The sequence below is a fragment of the Chiroxiphia lanceolata genome, chromosome 17 (genome assembly GCF_009829145.1).
Source record: "Chiroxiphia lanceolata isolate bChiLan1 chromosome 17, bChiLan1.pri, whole genome shotgun sequence".
NCBI lineage: Eukaryota > Metazoa > Chordata > Aves > Passeriformes > Pipridae > Chiroxiphia > Chiroxiphia lanceolata.
This window is the reverse complement of record NC_045653.1, coordinates 11,479,885-11,496,479: the sequence shown is the minus strand read 5'-3', so window position 1 is coordinate 11,496,479 and position 16,595 is coordinate 11,479,885. Positions and strand designations below refer to the sequence as shown.

The following is a 16,595-nucleotide window of genomic DNA, read 5'->3' as shown; positions in this document are numbered from 1 at the left end:
AATGATTTTCAGGCATCAAAAGCTGAATAGGAGAACAGAAAGTGGTCAGGGGTGCAGAATAAGGGCTAAACGAGCCATAAAAAGAAGGAATTATAAAACGGGTACTAAAGCAATTTGTAATTATCACAGAATCACTGACTGGTTTTGGTTGGAAGGGACCTAAAAAGCTCATCTTGTTCCAACTCCCTGCCATGGGCAGGGACACCTTCCACTAGAGCAGGCTGAATATCTGTTAAAAACCTGATCACTTCTCTCCCTCTTTTCCAACTGTTCAGTCAGCTGCTTCAAAGAGAACCATATTCCCGGATGCAGCTGAGCAGAAATTAATCTTATTTCCCTTACTGCCAAATTAGTAAGTATTAAACACAGAAACAGCATCTGACCCTCAGTATCAGACCATGCCATTAGCAAGATCATATTCTGACTAAAACCCAATATTCCAATGAAGAGGGGGGGTAGATGTGCTGACAACATCCTAAGTTTATGAAAAAAGAATTGCAAAAAGGGAAAGTTCTCAGAAATAAAATGCTGGAGGCAACCAGCTGGCACGACAAGGTGTTCCCTGCTGCAAAACCAGTAACTGATCCTGAAACCTGTGTGCTTGCAGCAGGACTGAGCTCACTGTTGGATCTGCCTCCGGAACACCAGAGCCGCAGGGCCCCAAGGAAATAGGGAAGGGACATCTCGGGGAGCAGCCAGTCCCCCAAGCAGATGGCTGGGCACTCATCCGAACGGACACACACGTGCAGGGAAGGAAGGGAAGGAGGTGGTGGGGGTTTGTGGCAAATTGTCACGCAGGCCCCCGATGATCCCGGTGCTGGGGCACTGCTGTTGGTGAGCTGTGCCCACTGCCGGCACCTGCTGCCGAAATAATCACCTAGAAACTATCTGCTCTCCCACAACAGCACCTGTGCACCAAGCCTGGAGAACCTCTTTAGAATGGGGAATTAATTCTACCCTAAAAAGAAAAATAAGCAAGGTTTGGCTTAAAATTTTGTTTCTGAGGAAGCTGTGAAGAGCCAGACTCCAGCACCAGCCTTGCAGCCGGAGGTGAGCAGCCCTCCTTTAATAAGGTGTAACAGTATTTCTGATAACTAAGCATGGCCAGACCAGAGCAGCTTTGCCTTGAATTCTGGCTGAGCAATGTATTTTAAAGCTTTCCACACAGAATCATAGAATTATGGAATTGTTAAGGTTGGGAAGACCCTCCAAGATCATGTCCAATCATTCCACCAGCACTGCCAAGCCCACCACTAAACCATGTCCCCCAAGTGCCACATCTATATATCTGTTAAACCCCTCCAGGAAAGGTGATTCCAGCCTGTGTCAGGGTTTGTCAGCCCTTTCCATGAAGAATTGTTTGCTAATATCCAGTCTAAACCTTGGAAACCCTCTGGCTGAGCTTGGAGAGCAGGAGGAGCTTAGCTCTGGATGAACAGGCAGCCAATCACAAGGCCTTTGAAAGGCAGGGAAAAAAGATACAGGAGAAGCCTTCAGTCGAGCCCCAGGAGGGGAAACAAAACCCAGACTTAAATCAAGTGAAGCCCCTCTTCTTTTTAACCCCAACAAACGGGCTGATTCCCCCAGCACTGCCCTCACCAAGGTGTGTCGCTTCATGTGCTCCCGGCGGGTGAACTTCTTCCCACAGATCTCGCAGGGATAGGGCCTCTCTCCTGTGTGGGATCGCATGTGTCTCTTCAGGATGCACTGATGCATGGCTGAAAAGCTGCAGTACGGGCACTTGAACTTCTTCCTGATGACTGTGAACTCGTTGACTGTAAGAGAGCAAGCAGAACACACAGGTTCGTCTCAGAATGTCTCAAAACACTCTTCTGGGTGACTATTTCGCTATTAAATTAGTTCACTGTGAAATCACACTCTCACCCCTTAACCACCTATATATTTTAATCATTACATTACATTATTGCCCTTCTGTTATTGAAGCTAAGAGGTTAAGTACCTTTATCAGAGCAGCTTTTGAACGAGGCAACACATAAACATTTAGCAACAGGCTGTTACAGACATTGCCCAACACTTGCTGAAGGGGAAATAAAGAGGGCTGGCAACCTGCTACAGTTCTGATTTATTATAAAGAATTATCCTAAATATCAAGACATAAAATTTTAACCCTATTACTTGTGGAGGAAGCAGGGAGCCAGGAAGAGAAGCCTACAGAGGTAACACCCCAACAGCATTATGTGCTTTACTGCTATTTACGCAGCAGTGCAAGAACATCATCACACACCCCAGGAGCATTTTGGTGAAGGAGCAGAGACTGAGGATAACCCAGAAGAAAGAGAACAATTAAAACCACCACTCTCTATGCTATCCAACCCTGGTTCCTCCCCCAAACACAGCAACAGTGTCACACACAGAATACAGCAGGTGAAAACAGAGTATTTGCTGCTCCCTGAGGACATCCCCCCAGTACAAGTTTGGAAGTGACTGTCCACACGGAGATGATTTTAAATCTCCAGCTTCTCATTATTCTATTGCTTCCCATTATTATGTTAATTTTCACCCACTTTTCTCCTAATTATTGTTATTTCTCAAAGCAATATATTAACATAAGGAGGGGGAAAAAGAGCAAGTTCTGGTTAATGATCCCAACTTCCTTATGTGTATGCAAATGGTTCTTGGTAAATGAAAGTCTGTGGAAGAGAGCTGAGAGAATCAGGGAATACCAGACCTACTACCTGGCTCCTAAAAGAGGCAGTACTTGGCAGTATTTTTAGATGCTTAATGAAATATTACCTCCTATAAATGCCCTACTAGGTGTGTGTACAGTGCATCTCCTCAGTATGTCACAGGTGATGCCCAGGAGTTATACTGTACACTGAAAAATAGCCTTTTTAAGGAAAAACAGTAAGCCCATGTACTTGGTGTCATTTCATGCCCAATTCGTGGGCTGGTTTTTTTTTTTTCTTCTGCTTTTAAAATTTACTTTGTCTTGTATTCCAATAGAAACACTGTGAAAAGTAGCTACATTTGTCACTCATGCAGAAGTGCAAAACCACCTGACACTATTAAAAGACACCTTTAAATAAGGTAACACCCCCCTTGCACAATCAGAGTAAACATTTCAACATTTCATCTTAGAAAAAAGTATTCTAAGAAGTTTTCTATTGTTCTAATACACACTAAAAGCATTATTCAAGATCTTAAAAGCTGCCATAATACAAAGTTTAATCTCAGCATTTGTTCTGGCTACTCAGAATTAAACACATCCTACACACAGGCAACTCTGTGGAAAAAAAACTTCCTCTGATTATCAGTTTGCATTGTATTTAATATTCTTATATTCTGTTCTTGGGCTTCTAACTTGGTGGCTTGGGCTGCTCAGCACCTGTGGTAGTCCAGCCCACAGCTGCTTTTCTTAGGTGGTTTGCTGTTTTCTCAGCACATTTTTAAAGCTCTCAAGAGAATTTTCTAGCCCAAGGGAAAGGAAAAAAAAAAAAAAAGAGAAGTGCCAACTCACCTGGCCATGGCTGCAACACTGACACCAGGGAAAGCCAAGGCTAAGGAATATTTTATTCACCTGTCAGCAAATCTCACCCACTGCAACGGGGCAGAGTGTTCAAGAGACTCTGAACTTGCTTTGGGAACCTCCCAGAGGAGATGCCTGAGCATGGCCTGATGCCCAGAGCCTTGTGCAAGCTCTGGCTGGTGACCTAAACATCAGCCCTTCTCCTACTCCACACTGATCTTCTAATTTAAAACATTTTAAGATTTTTTTTTTAACACCCAGAATATGAAAACTTTCTCTTTTATATTATAGGAAAATTACTTTTTGCTTTATCTTCTTTGGTTTTGACACCCCCCTCCTCATCTACACACTCAGAGGCAAGGAGCCCACGTTTTCCTACAGCAGGTGGCAATTTTATGATTTTAGAATACAAAGCTATTTATGATAAATATGTTTCCAGTCTGATCTCGTAACCACTCGATCATTAGTGACAGGCCACACACAGACTTCTAATAACCCTGTTACTATGGAGTCCACACAAGGTAAGCAAGCTGGGTGGAACCACTGGAAAACACTGACACAGAGATCCTGACGGCAACCAGATCCTGGGATCACGAAGCAAAGGTACTTTAAGGGAATAATACCACAAAATCCCTTATTTCCTACATCACCAGGCTGTACCTGATCCTCTCAATTCCCGGGTGACCAGGTGCCTGCTCTCCCTGCCCACACCTCTCCTGTTACTTCATGGTTGAGCTGCTGCAAAGCTGAAAAGGCAACACCCAATGTCATATGCACAACCTGCACCCCCAGCACCCTCCTCCACACACCAACAACCACCTGCTTCCAGCACATCCATGTATTTTCAAGACTATTCCTAACACTGTCCGATCCCGAGATCCCTCACACCTGCATTTAGCTTAAATCATTCAAGAAAAACATTTCAGCTTCTAGTACACTTCTATTTAAAAATACTCACAGAACACTGTTTGCAGCTATATTTTTATTTTTTCACCAAATAGCCACATATTTAGTTCTCGTATCTACAAAAGGAAACACCTGAAAACCAGCAGCATTGTCAGAAAAGTAACTGTATTGCAGAGTTAACATTTTCACAGTCCTGTTAAATATATGCACCCACAGTACATCTATTTAATGAGCAACATACCAGCTTTGGTATGAGCATCATCTTTGTCTAAATGACAGTACTTTATAGAGCAGCATTAAATATAGCAGCATTAAGGTCCTAAGAAATCATCTTTAACATGATCATCGAGGTGATTAACAGCAGCACCGTAGATGATGAGCTACTGGACACAGCGCCAAGGAATGGAGAAGGAAATAAAAACAGTGCCACAGTAAAAATTTGTGTACTTAATGTCACTAAGATATTTACGGAAATGTGTGTTTTTAAAACCAACACAACAGTGCTTGGGAAAAAGCCTTTGGTATTGTCATTTCAAGTAACTTATTTCAGTGAGGCTGTTAAAGGAAACAGGCTCCTACATCCCTGAGAGAGAAAAAAAAGCACTAGTGACGCCCTGCCTGGTAGAGCTGCTGAGGATTAACTCTGTAAACTGATACCTAGTTAATAATCACTAAAATACTGCACTCATTGGGTTATTATGAAGAATTCACAAACTTTAGGAGAATTCTTGTCCACTTAATGCCCATCATACTTAAGGTTATAAATAGTGAGGTGTAATTTAATTGTCAGACTCACACTTCCCATCATCCTCCCATGCCATTTCCTAGCAAAAAAATCCTGCTTCTAACACCTGTTCTACACAAGCCCAGTAAGGCTCTGCTCTGCTATATCCTATGGTTCTAACAGCTTAAAAAACCTAGTCCTGATCCTGAAGGGAAACACTGGAAGTTCCCAGTGCCGATGTTGGGAAGCACTCTGATGTACAGGCCAAGGAAAATACTACTTAAACTTCTATTAGAGACAGTGAATTGACCTGACTACAGAAAAAAAAAGTTAATGTTAAATTGAACTCTCAAACATGAGAAAAATGAACAAACATGAAATATCATGAACTATCACACGAATTAAGCCTTTCAAATGTTGCTGAAATTGCTTTTGCTGGCATCTTACTTTCCAATTTCAGACAAATCCTACCCCACTGCTCCCAGATTTCCAGATAAGACTCGTTTGGTCACAACTTTGTCTCCTGGCTCAGCTTTCTCCTCCCTTACTTGCTGGTTATTTAAGAGCAAAATAAATCACAAGGCAATTACTCTGACATCTGTCACAAGGGAAGCTGACAGACTAAAAACTACACACATTCACAGACAGCTGAGACCCCCGATGCCAAAGATGTCAATAGCAACAAGAGTAGAAAAAATAAACATGACTTCGCAAAACCCGTAAAATTTAAGCCTAAATTATTAAAGTATAATATACTACCCTGATTACATATGAACTTCTTCTCAATCCTGACTGCAGCCTGCTCAAAGGAAGAGTAAGAACCAAGCCAAGCAGGGAAACCCCAGCTTCCCAGCCCTGGCATGGCACAGAGATGTCTCCCTGAAGCTCCGACTCGCAGCAGGAACAGGCAGAGCAGTGCTGCACCAGAATATACCTGTTCCCTCTTTACAAGCCCAAGGGCAGCAGGAATTGAGGGGCTCTCTCATCTTTCCACAGGAAACAGCTCTGGAAGAAGCTCCTCACCGGAGTCTCCAGGCTGCTCAAGTCCACTTTGTGCACAACTAAAATATTTCTCATTTTTGTCTCCCTGAGATGCAACAGTACAAGAAGAAAGAACTTTCCTGATGAACTCTAAAGAACGTTTGTAGAAGCTTTTTCCTCCTCAGCTGTCTCTCACCCACTGAGGAAAGCAACCCCACATACTGCCAAGCTGTGCTGCACACAGAGCAGCTGGGAAGCACTGCACTTAATTATGCTACTTTCATTTCACAGTCACCATAATCTGGTTTAGTATGTAAATATACAGCGAGAGACACAGAAATATTTAATCTTTTTAAAAAGTAAGTGAATTTCACAGAATAAAACAGGAATTACAGTAAGATTTCTACCCAGCAGGAACAGCCACTACTGATTCTGTGTGCACATCCCAAGTCAGAGTTAGATCTATGTGAAGATCCCCTTCCTGTGCTTCAATACCACACACTCAGCCTGGCTATTAATTACAGTATATAAAACAAACGAGTCACAAAAATTTACAGAATTCCTGAGAACCACAGCCATACTCCAGGATTCTTAAAAAGAAGTCCTAAAAGTACTCAAATATAATACCAATAAAACATACAAGCTTTGAGACAACTTTCAAGCCCAAATAACATCCCCTGTTGCACATACGAACGAGCAGCATGTTTTTCTCCTTTAAAAGACATAGAAAACCAGACTGTACAAACAGCTTACAGGGCTGAGTAACCCAGTGCTTCCACAGCTCCTAAATCCACACTGAAAAGCCCAAATTGTCTAAAGGCACAGTACTAGAGCAGAACTTGGAACTGAATTCTCTTATTAGCTCTATTACTAATACTTTCAACGACCTGAGATGTGTTATTTTCCGAAAAAAATAGGAGGAAAACATCACCATTTCTTTTATAAAGCACTTTGAGATCTACTGATAAAGTTGAAGGTAGTGTAAGAACACAGTATGAGCACACCAATAAAACAGCCAAAGTGCCCATTGTGTGGACTGACAAAAGTTGTCTCTGCACAAAAACTGCACCGAGGCTGCAGTGACACAGGATCTGGAACCACCACAGTATCAACTGATCAGCTTTGGGGAGTTACTCTCTGAAATGACACCCGTGGAACGTTTATTTGCAGCGCGACAGCCGCGGAACGATTTGCTTTTCCTAGTTTAAGGAAGCGTCTCATAATAACACAACAGCAGCTACGCATCCTCAGGATCCTCGCTTGGTCCTACACTGTCCAAAAGCTCCAACCCAGCCAGGTGGGCAGAGCCCAGGTAACACGTTTTCACGTGGCTACTGAGGTTCTTCTGGGTACCGAAGCCCTTCCCACAGCAGAGACAGACAAAGGTGCGCTCGCTCGAGTGCACGGACAGAAGGTGCCGGTTTAAGTCTGTCTTGTCGCGGAACAGCTTGGCACAGTTAGGACACTGCATCTTCTTACAGTGGAAGTGGATGGTCTTTTCGTGCCGATCCATGTTGGATTTCAGAGTGAAGCTCGCGGGGCACTTGGAGCACTGGAAGCGGCCGAGCTGGCCGGCAGGAACGCTGTCGGCGAGGCCGGGCCGGGAGCAGTCAACCACATCCAGCGGGAGGAGCATGGAGAAGGCGTGCTCGTGGATGTGCTCCTTCAGCTCCTCAGCACACTGGAACACCCTCCTGCAGAAACCACAGGTCAGCCTCTTGGCCAGGGCCGAATCCAGGAACGTCCCGTCGGCGGCGACGTCCGTGTCTTCGGGCCTCGAGAAACTCGTATCTAAAACAGAACCACGGATGCACGTGCAGAGATCAGTGCCTTCAGGTGTAAAATAATGACAGTTTAAAGAAATATATTTCTCTCTGCTTACCTGAGTCAGAGTTATCAAACTGCCAAAGTGCCAACACTCTGTCATAAGCAGTCTGCAAAGGAAAAGCATGTGGAGGTTAAGGCAGGCATTTGCAAGGATCTGTCCTTGCAGGCAGAGCTCCCACTCCCACTGCTGGCACTGCCTTCCCCCTTTCTCTAAAGGAGGCTCAATCACTTGACCTGGCAACCCTACGTGCCTTCACAAAGCTTTCACTGCCAAAGCAGTGAACTGGGATGTGTTTTGCAGGATCTGGTGTTTTGAAGACAGTAACCAACATTCCTGTTTAGGTCCTGGGTAACCACTCAGTTTCCAGTCTCACTAAGCATCCGTAGCTCCCACTCAGGCCAACGGGAAACGCTGGGTGGAAAATTTACAGCAGATACAACAGAACTGGAAAATTCTCCCTTAGCCCTCCACAGCTACTTTTCCTTTCCACATAGAGAAGCCCGTAGAAGACAAACACCTTCTGTGTAGCTCCCTTTATGCAATGCTCTCTGGCACTGCTGGGCCAAATTCTAAATAAAAGCTGATTTTATTCTTTTTTTTTCATAAATCCTTCACGATATGCCAGCGTGTGGCAGATGGCAACCCTGTATGAGGCAGAGGCACGTTGCAGCCTCGGCAGGTCTGTGCAGACCAGCTCACTTCACCCTACAGGGACTGCAGAGGAAAATCTGTGTTTCCACCCATTTGTTTAATAGAATTAAAGCATCACTTAAAAACATTAGGACATGCCACAGAAAATTACGGATTTTAGGTCAAACTCCTGACTTCTGTTAATAGAGCCAGCCCACTTCTGTCCAAATTTAGGCAGTTACAAGAAATCCCAATGCAGAACACCAGAAGTGAGCAATGGGTAGCTGAGGTCTCAGCTACCTTCATGCCATTATTATATGCTTGTGTGCAGTATTGTGCAAATGAAGGGATTTACAACAAAAAGGGCAGGTATATCTAAAAAAAACCCAGAGGTTTTTGAATGGAAATTTTGTTCAGCTAAGGGAAAAAGGCTAAAACTGGGACAGCACTAGCCCTGACCTCAACAGACTTCTAGCTTTAAAATAACCTGTATTTCTTTTAAAAAAACTAACAGACTAAAGTAGAAGGTATTAGGTCTTTCAGACTCCTAACTGAGAAGGATTTGATCAAACAGACACCTTTGCATTTCAATTTCTTTGTGCTTCCCCCCTGATCTTACCTGGGTTGAGGAAGGCACCTCTCCTTTTATCACAGTTTCTGGTGACAATTCACCAGAAGAGCAGATCCCGGGGGGGCTCTGAGTGGCAAGGTGTGCTGAAGGCAGCGGGGGAGATGGTGCTTCCACTTTGCCATCACATTCGCCCCTTGAAGGATTCGAGTTGGTGCCAGGCCCTGGGGAACACAGGAAACGAGTCTCACCCACGTGAACGAGCACCAGCTGGTGGCTTTAAAAACGGCCTCGCAAAGGCAGCGCCCCAGCACTCGCAGCTCATCTTCTGTCAGTGGGAGGGAAGGCAGCAGGACAGGGATGCCAGGCTTTTGGTCTTTCTGGTTGGTTCCTTGTTTTTTTTAAAACCAGCCTCCCCACCCAAACGCATGTGCTGGAGTTACATGGCACGGCACGGGCACTACAGAGTCCGTCGGGAGAGAGAAGCACAGTGCAGCACAAATATCCAGAGCAATCACATTTCTCTTGGAGAAGCACCATTCCAAACACATACATTTCCATCTTTAAGGAACGTACACACAGACTTCATTTTGCTAACTTGAAAGTTTATGTCAAAGGTTCAGATTTCAAGATCTGTCCGTGGTGGTTTATTTAATATCTGGCTGTCAGTCCTTGATCTCAAAGTGCTTTACAAAAGATGGGAAAAAGGATTCCTGTCATTCTACAGTTAGCAAGCATGGAAGTTCAAATATTTGTACAAAACTCTTCAAAATTACACCTAACAGTCATTACAGTCTAAAAATCTCCCTTAGTTCAAAAGGAAATCACTCTGTGTCCGGCCCAAGCAGAGTTGCACGCTCTCGCCTGCGCTGTAGCAACAACCAAGTGGAAAACAATATTCCAGAAACTGTCCTGAAAATCAATGACAAAACTAAATACAAATAAAGACTGTGTCATCAAAATCAGTGTACATTATAAATTGTTAAACAAACTTTAGCACACGCCTTGAATGAATATTGGAATGACATATTGAGCCGGTGGTTCTTTTTGAAAAGCAAGGAGGCAAAACCAGAAGCAAATACGGTATAAAATAAACAAATTCATATTTAAAGCACTCTATGGCCTAAAGACTTTTCCATTTCCAGCACGAAACCTTCAGGGATACAAAAAAACACACTCTCCAATGCGACTACAAATAACAAGTCACAGTTTACACTGTGTCTGAATACAAAGCGCTGTGATCTGGGTGACAACAAAGCACTCGAGTGAAACCACACCAAGAAACGTGAACAATCCCAAACCTTACTTTTTTTTATCAGCTATCAAAGGAAATTCTGCTCTTGTGCCACAAGCTGGATGTTTGATTTACCTTCCTCTGCTTTGATCCCAGATTGAAATCTTTCACAACTTAGTTAACTCTATTCAGCTGGGACAACAATGCTCCAGAGTTTCACTCAGGTGGTCCTCATCTGTTGCTGTTGCAATTTAAGGGTAGGACAACAAAATGGCAAAGTCCCATAAATTGAAGATAGGAAAAAAATCAGAAAAACCAGGAATTCACCAGCATTTCTTGTTAGAAACCGTTACCAGGAATCCAGCTCTCTCCAAGTCCATAGCAGAATTCCTGCTCAGACAGCCACACATTCCTTTTTTTTCCTCCCTGAACATCTCAAACTGATTCAAACTGCCCCAGAGGCATCTCTGGCTTGCACTTCCTTTAACTAATGGTACTTCAGCACACAGTAAAGATAAGCCAGTGGGGCCTGGCTTGATTAATTCTTTTTTAGCACCTCTCCAGAGTTCCACAGGCTCCCAAGAAACTCTGCACTTCTTAAAGCAAAAGTTAAAGCTCATGAGTGAGCAGTGAAATAGAGCACAGAGAAACAATACACTATCATCCAACTGAGCCACGAAGATGTACAACACAAAAAAATACAAAGATGAGTTTTCAAACAATAATTAATATTTATTTGGTTTCAACAACTGCAAGTAACACAAGAAAAGAAACCCATATCAATGACCCACACTTTGTACACAAGAACCCAGACAGCACCTGGATTTGTGTTTTGTCCCATTATGACTAGTGCTGTGAGAAACCCTTTTCCCTCCTAAATTTGTGCAGAAATGAATTTTAATCAAAAGTATTTTAGCTTCCTAAATCAGAAATCAAAAGCATTTTCCTTCATACAGAGGATGAAGCAGGGGGTTAGCAGTATTTATATGAATGCAGCATTCTCTGACAGCTGGACAGCAAATTATTGTAGAAAAGTGAAAGGCAAAGTTATTATATCTCATTTAAAATTGCATCCATTCTCCCCTAAATGTTTGTTTACCATGTACAAAAATTCCACGCCAAACTGGATACCTTTAACTTCCTCTTGGGAAAAGTTGACCACTGTGTAAAATGTGTTCCCTAACATCCAGCGCAAGAATAAATTATTGGCTCCAATGAACCACTAACTAAAAATAACCTATTAGTTGGTTTGCCCAAAAGAAAAGGGCTCTGTGTACCATGTAATCACTTGGACTGGAAGCTTCATAGGAATTGCTTCTATAAACAGTTTCAGTTGCAAAAGGGTAAACAGGAAAAGCCAAACTTAGACATATAAAAAAGCATGCAATGTGCTATTCTGAAACGTGGAAGTTGCCCTTTAAGGGAACCAGTCATCCCACGGTCTTAAAATTCTCTCTTTTTTTTTTTTTTTTCTTAATAAGAAAACAAGGATGTGAACTAACCACCTCATTTTCTAATGAATATTAAAATTCCCATTCTCTTGATTATACTTGGTAAAAAACCAGCTCGAAACATTCGACCAAAGCCTTTGAGACTTCTGGCCACGTGACGTAACCGTGTGGAACAATGCTACCAAAGTTCAGGCTCATAAATGGAATAAGACACACGTTATTAAACCAAGGAGCTCCCCAGAAACGCTCCGCTGAGGTCAGAAATCACAGAACCACCACCTGCTTTTACAGACAGACCAAGAAAACACATAAAAGACCAGGAAAACTGAATTTCTCACGACGCCTCATCGGAAAGACCCCCCCCCAGCAGCAAACCATGCAGGTCAATAGCCAGCAGCTCCCCAGGTGACGTCGGCGTTACCCATGAGTAACTCACACGCACTTTGTTCCCTGCAAAACCTGCATGTTCCAGGTTTCTGACAAGCATATGAACAACGTCAGTCTTGATCACACATCGTGAACGTCAAACTCGCAGAGCCCTTCAGCTGCAGGTTATCTGGCAACGGTGCCACCGAAATGGCAAGATGTTTAAATTTTTCCTACTGATTTTAAATTAGTTTGAACTGGTTAACAGTGATACAACAGACCCCCACACGCATCCTGCGCTTCGTTTTCCACCAGCAGAATGTCAAATAGCTTCATACCTCATATGATCATGACATATACAGTGAATCAGGAAAAAAGAACACGGGGTAAAATGAAAACCTTGGGTGTCCTCTAACTTCTACAACAGCATGAAGTACTCAGAAGAACAAATAAAACCTTTTAATGTATGTAGTGACTTGGAGAGTAATATCCCCTTTAGAAATGGCTTGTCCAAGTTTTAAACATTTTTATTATCCTCTTTGCATCTGTCCACCTCCATTAAGTCTTTTTTCCTCCAGAAAGTAAAATAAACCTGGATGCTGCTCCTTGAGCCAGTTATGTACTGCAGTGCTTCATAAGAGAACAAAAAGACATCCAGTGACAGCAGCCAAGATTAAAAAACACTTCACAGTTTTCAAAGTCAGGAGAGACTGATCACTTATAATCCTGCAAATTACTGCATTTCTTTTTCATATCAGATAGATGAAAACTGCTGGGTTTGGTTGTTTTGTTAAATACAATCTTTTTCACTGTGTTCTGGCCTACTCCTCCCTCATCTATTTTTTTTTTTTTTAATATAATCCAGGACTTAAAATGACTCAACATCCTCAAATTGTTTTTGAAGAAAAAACGTCAAAAACATCTACAAAGCCAGCACCAGCCTAGACTGTGCTTTTAGATCTCCACAATCTTCTTACCACTCACCTCACTGTCATTTTATACACTGAAAATTCTCGTTAGACTTGATGCCCTATTGTATTCAGTAATGACCACTTAAAAGTGAATCGTTTATCAGAAGATCTTTTTCAAGTGATTAAAATAAATTGATACCTGTGAATCTGAATAAGATGAAAGAAAAATACGTCCCTTAACTCCCTGCTTCTGTAAAAATCCTCTTACCAGGCCACAGCGACATCCCCGACTGGTGTGAGAGCTACAGATCAAGTGGGCAGCCTTCTTTTTGACGTGGGCATTTCACTTTGCTTTCATAAAGACGAGATAATTGAAGCTCAGCTGAGTGAAATTCAAGTAACAGTGAGAATACTGGAGAGTAGGGACCTCAAATACATGCTGGAAGGACCTCCTGAGCCATGGTACCCCTCAGTGAGCTATCAACCACCCCCTTTTCTAATGGATCCAGCTTTATTTTAGTTTATTTTAGTAGGTCTTCTGCCTACACCATGACTGTCCCCAAGTTTCACTTCTCAGCTGGTTGGGCAATCTCTAATTCCCAGCCCGGATTTATGACTGCCTTATACTCATTTGTCTTTATGCCAAGTGGTGCTTCAATTTTTAAGTAAAACCTAAAATCCTCCAACCAAGAGAAGGATGATGGATAGAGGGCAGCCCCATCATTACTCCAGTTTATCATGACAGAAGATGACAGTGCTGATTCCACCTGTCACGAGTCACGGATCGGAACCCGCGGTGCATCAATCACCCGCGGTCACCATCGATCCAGGCTCGCCCTGTCCCGGTGCCAGCCGAGGGCACCCTGCTCCCTGCACGCAAACCCAGCCACTCAACTGAGGCAGAATCTGTGCTATTCCATTGCCATGGAGGGATTTCCAACCCTGGAGCACAGCCTGAACCATCTAAATCTGGTTTAACTGGAGATCATTCAGTAAGTGAGTTACTGCGAGAGAAACCAGAACGTGGCATCGGCCACTCCCCACAAACACTTGAGCTGCAAAACAAGGTACAGAAACTTGAGATTCTTTAGAAACATTTTTTAAAAAAATAATACCACCGTTTAGACATGAGAAGTGAAAGGAGACACTAAGTCTGCCACTACCTTGTCCTACAACTGCAGTGACCAGTTGGCCACTTGGACAGAGCTTGGAGCAACCTGGTCACGTGGAAAGTGTGCCTGCCCATGGCAGGGGGGTGGAATAAGATGGTCTTCAAGGTCCCTTCCACCCCAAACTACTCTGTGATTCTTTGATTCATTCTCTGATTCTGTGACCATTAAAGTTATTTATCTTTTGCCATTGAGGAAACTGAAGGAAAACAGAATAATGGATACATTAAGTAAACTTTTCACTCTTTTTAACTGGTCAGTTTTCTCAGCACAGATGAAAATAAACATTTTCTCCTGGAAATTTACATGTAGTCCTCACAAAGCTGCTGCTTGTCCTATTCAGTGGCACAAATGACATCCCCACCTTCTGAGAGTATTATTAAAATACAGCACTAATCATTTCTCTCTCTTTATGCACTAGAGAATCAAACTGCAATGAAGAAAACACAGGAGTATGCTGAAAAATCAGCTCTCCACACCTAATGGTTCACATCAGCTGTCTCCAACAGATCACCAGCAGAAAAACATTCATTTCCATGTGCACGTATAACGAAACAATCAATTGCTGCTCATTACTTACAGGTCCAAAATTAAACTGCTCGAAATAAAGAACATGCAATCTGCAACACCCCAACTGTTTCCACAGACACAGGAGCAACAGTAAAGCTGTTCAACATCGATCAAGTTTGGATTCGAAACCTTTGGAGCTACTCCTTTACCACAAACATTCTGTATTTTGTTTGCAAAGTACCACTTTGCAAAGCAGTGAAACAGAAATTTGAGGACAACCGCTACAAGACTGAGTATTTTCTTCCATGGATCAATATCACACACAGGTTTCCAAATTTTACAGAAAAAAAAAAAACTGGATACAAACATATCGGCAGTAAGAAACGAGGCGGTGACCTGTGTTGTCTTCTCACTAAAGATTTCCCTTAAACGAAACAAAAATAAAAATATAAGAACACCAACTTACGAGAGAGCGAGTGGGTGCCTTTGGGTAGGTACTCGAAGAGCAGGGAGCTGTCCTCGCCCAGCATGTCGGCCTTCAGGGACAGCAAACTGTTCTTACTCATGAGAGCCGCGCGCAGGTTGGCGACTGTGGCGGCCTGGAGCGCGTCCTCCTTCTCCGGAGTCAGGGGCTGGTGGATGTAGCTGGATTCCCCGCCCAGGAGAGCTTCCTCCACGTTGGAGTAGGGGTCCGGCCGCTCCCCCCTGCTGTCAGAGCTGCTGGGCTCTGTCCCTGTCACCTCAGCACCTGCAGGATGGAAGAGATGTCAGAGACACGGGAAAACACGCGGCTGCGGGACCACGCGCCTGCCCCACCGGGGATACAAACAGCAGGAGCAGGAATGGAGCAACGCTTATTTTGGCTTTGTTTTTCACATGAGAGTGTTGTTTCTCATCCCTCTTCTCCCAAAGTCGCTGAGACTTGGCCATTCAAAGGCTCAGTGAGAAGTGCTTCCCTCCAAATCTGGGAGTTCTGTTCTTCCAGCCCGTGCCCATCTGCTCCCTTCACTCCTACCCCACCAACTGGGCTTAACCACAGCACCACACACTCTGAAGGCAAAGCAGAGGGAGGGAGAAAGGTATTGCCTCCTTCACAACCAGTACTTGATTAAAATTAAGATTTCAAGGTAATCTGCTAGTAGTGAAATTACATTCAAAGGTTTAAGCTCTATTTTCTTCCTAATTTTACTCCAGTAGTTCAAATTTTCATTCTTTCATTTCTTCCCTGTGATGAAGATTTAGAAAAATCCAGTAATAGACAGCCTCTAATAGTGGGCTCCTAAGTAGTATAAATCCCTTGGGGTCACTTATCTAGAAAACACACAGCAATCAGTGGTTCCCAGCATCTATCAGAGAGTGGGTTTTATACAGAACTGATACAGTTAAAAACCCCCAAAGATACACATCAGCCACTTCACAACAACAGGTAGCTACAAAGAAACTGTGTGAAAATGTAATGAATTATTAATAAAAATATCAATTACTGAACCCAAACAAAACCAAAAAAGCTATGATAAGGTAAATTCCTCCCTGTGAAAGCACAGTTTATTTTTGTATTTCTTGGGAGGTCTAACTGAAGATTCTCTTTTGTTTGAACTTTGACTCTCTCATAATCTTAAATAATTTATGTATTTTTATGCAAAGACTCCTCTCTATTCTTCACATGAAACAACAAAAATGATGTACAAAAAGGGCTGTTAGCCCGTTTATAAAGTGCATAAACCAAACTGCAATTACCTACTCCACAATCTGCAGCAGCAAACACAGATGACACACTCAAAACCCAGCTGAGCACCTGGCAAAGGGAGCCGAAGCCTCCCAAACTTATGC

At 43.1% G+C, this 16,595-nt stretch overlaps 1 protein-coding gene across 7 annotated transcripts in view; it reads right to left on the bottom strand.

Moving 5' to 3' along the window:
• The window catches only part of ZBTB46 (zinc finger and BTB domain containing 46), a 53,069-nt gene that overhangs the window by 6,658 nt on the left and 29,816 nt on the right, over positions 1–16,595 (bottom strand). For 6 of the 7 annotated variants that reach the window (XM_032704914.1, XM_032704915.1, XM_032704913.1 and 3 more), the window contains 5 exons: positions 15,232–15,513; positions 9,176–9,348; positions 7,981–8,032; positions 7,578–7,889; positions 1,600–1,775 (listed from right to left, as the gene is read on the bottom strand). In XM_032704914.1, coding sequence (XP_032560805.1) covers positions 1,600–1,775; positions 7,578–7,889; positions 7,981–8,032; positions 9,176–9,348; positions 15,232–15,513 — 995 coding nt within the window. The remainder of the gene's footprint in view (positions 1–1,599; positions 1,776–7,577; positions 7,890–7,980; positions 8,033–9,175; positions 9,349–15,231; positions 15,514–16,595) is intronic. The other variant, XM_032704919.1, reaches the window with a different exon arrangement.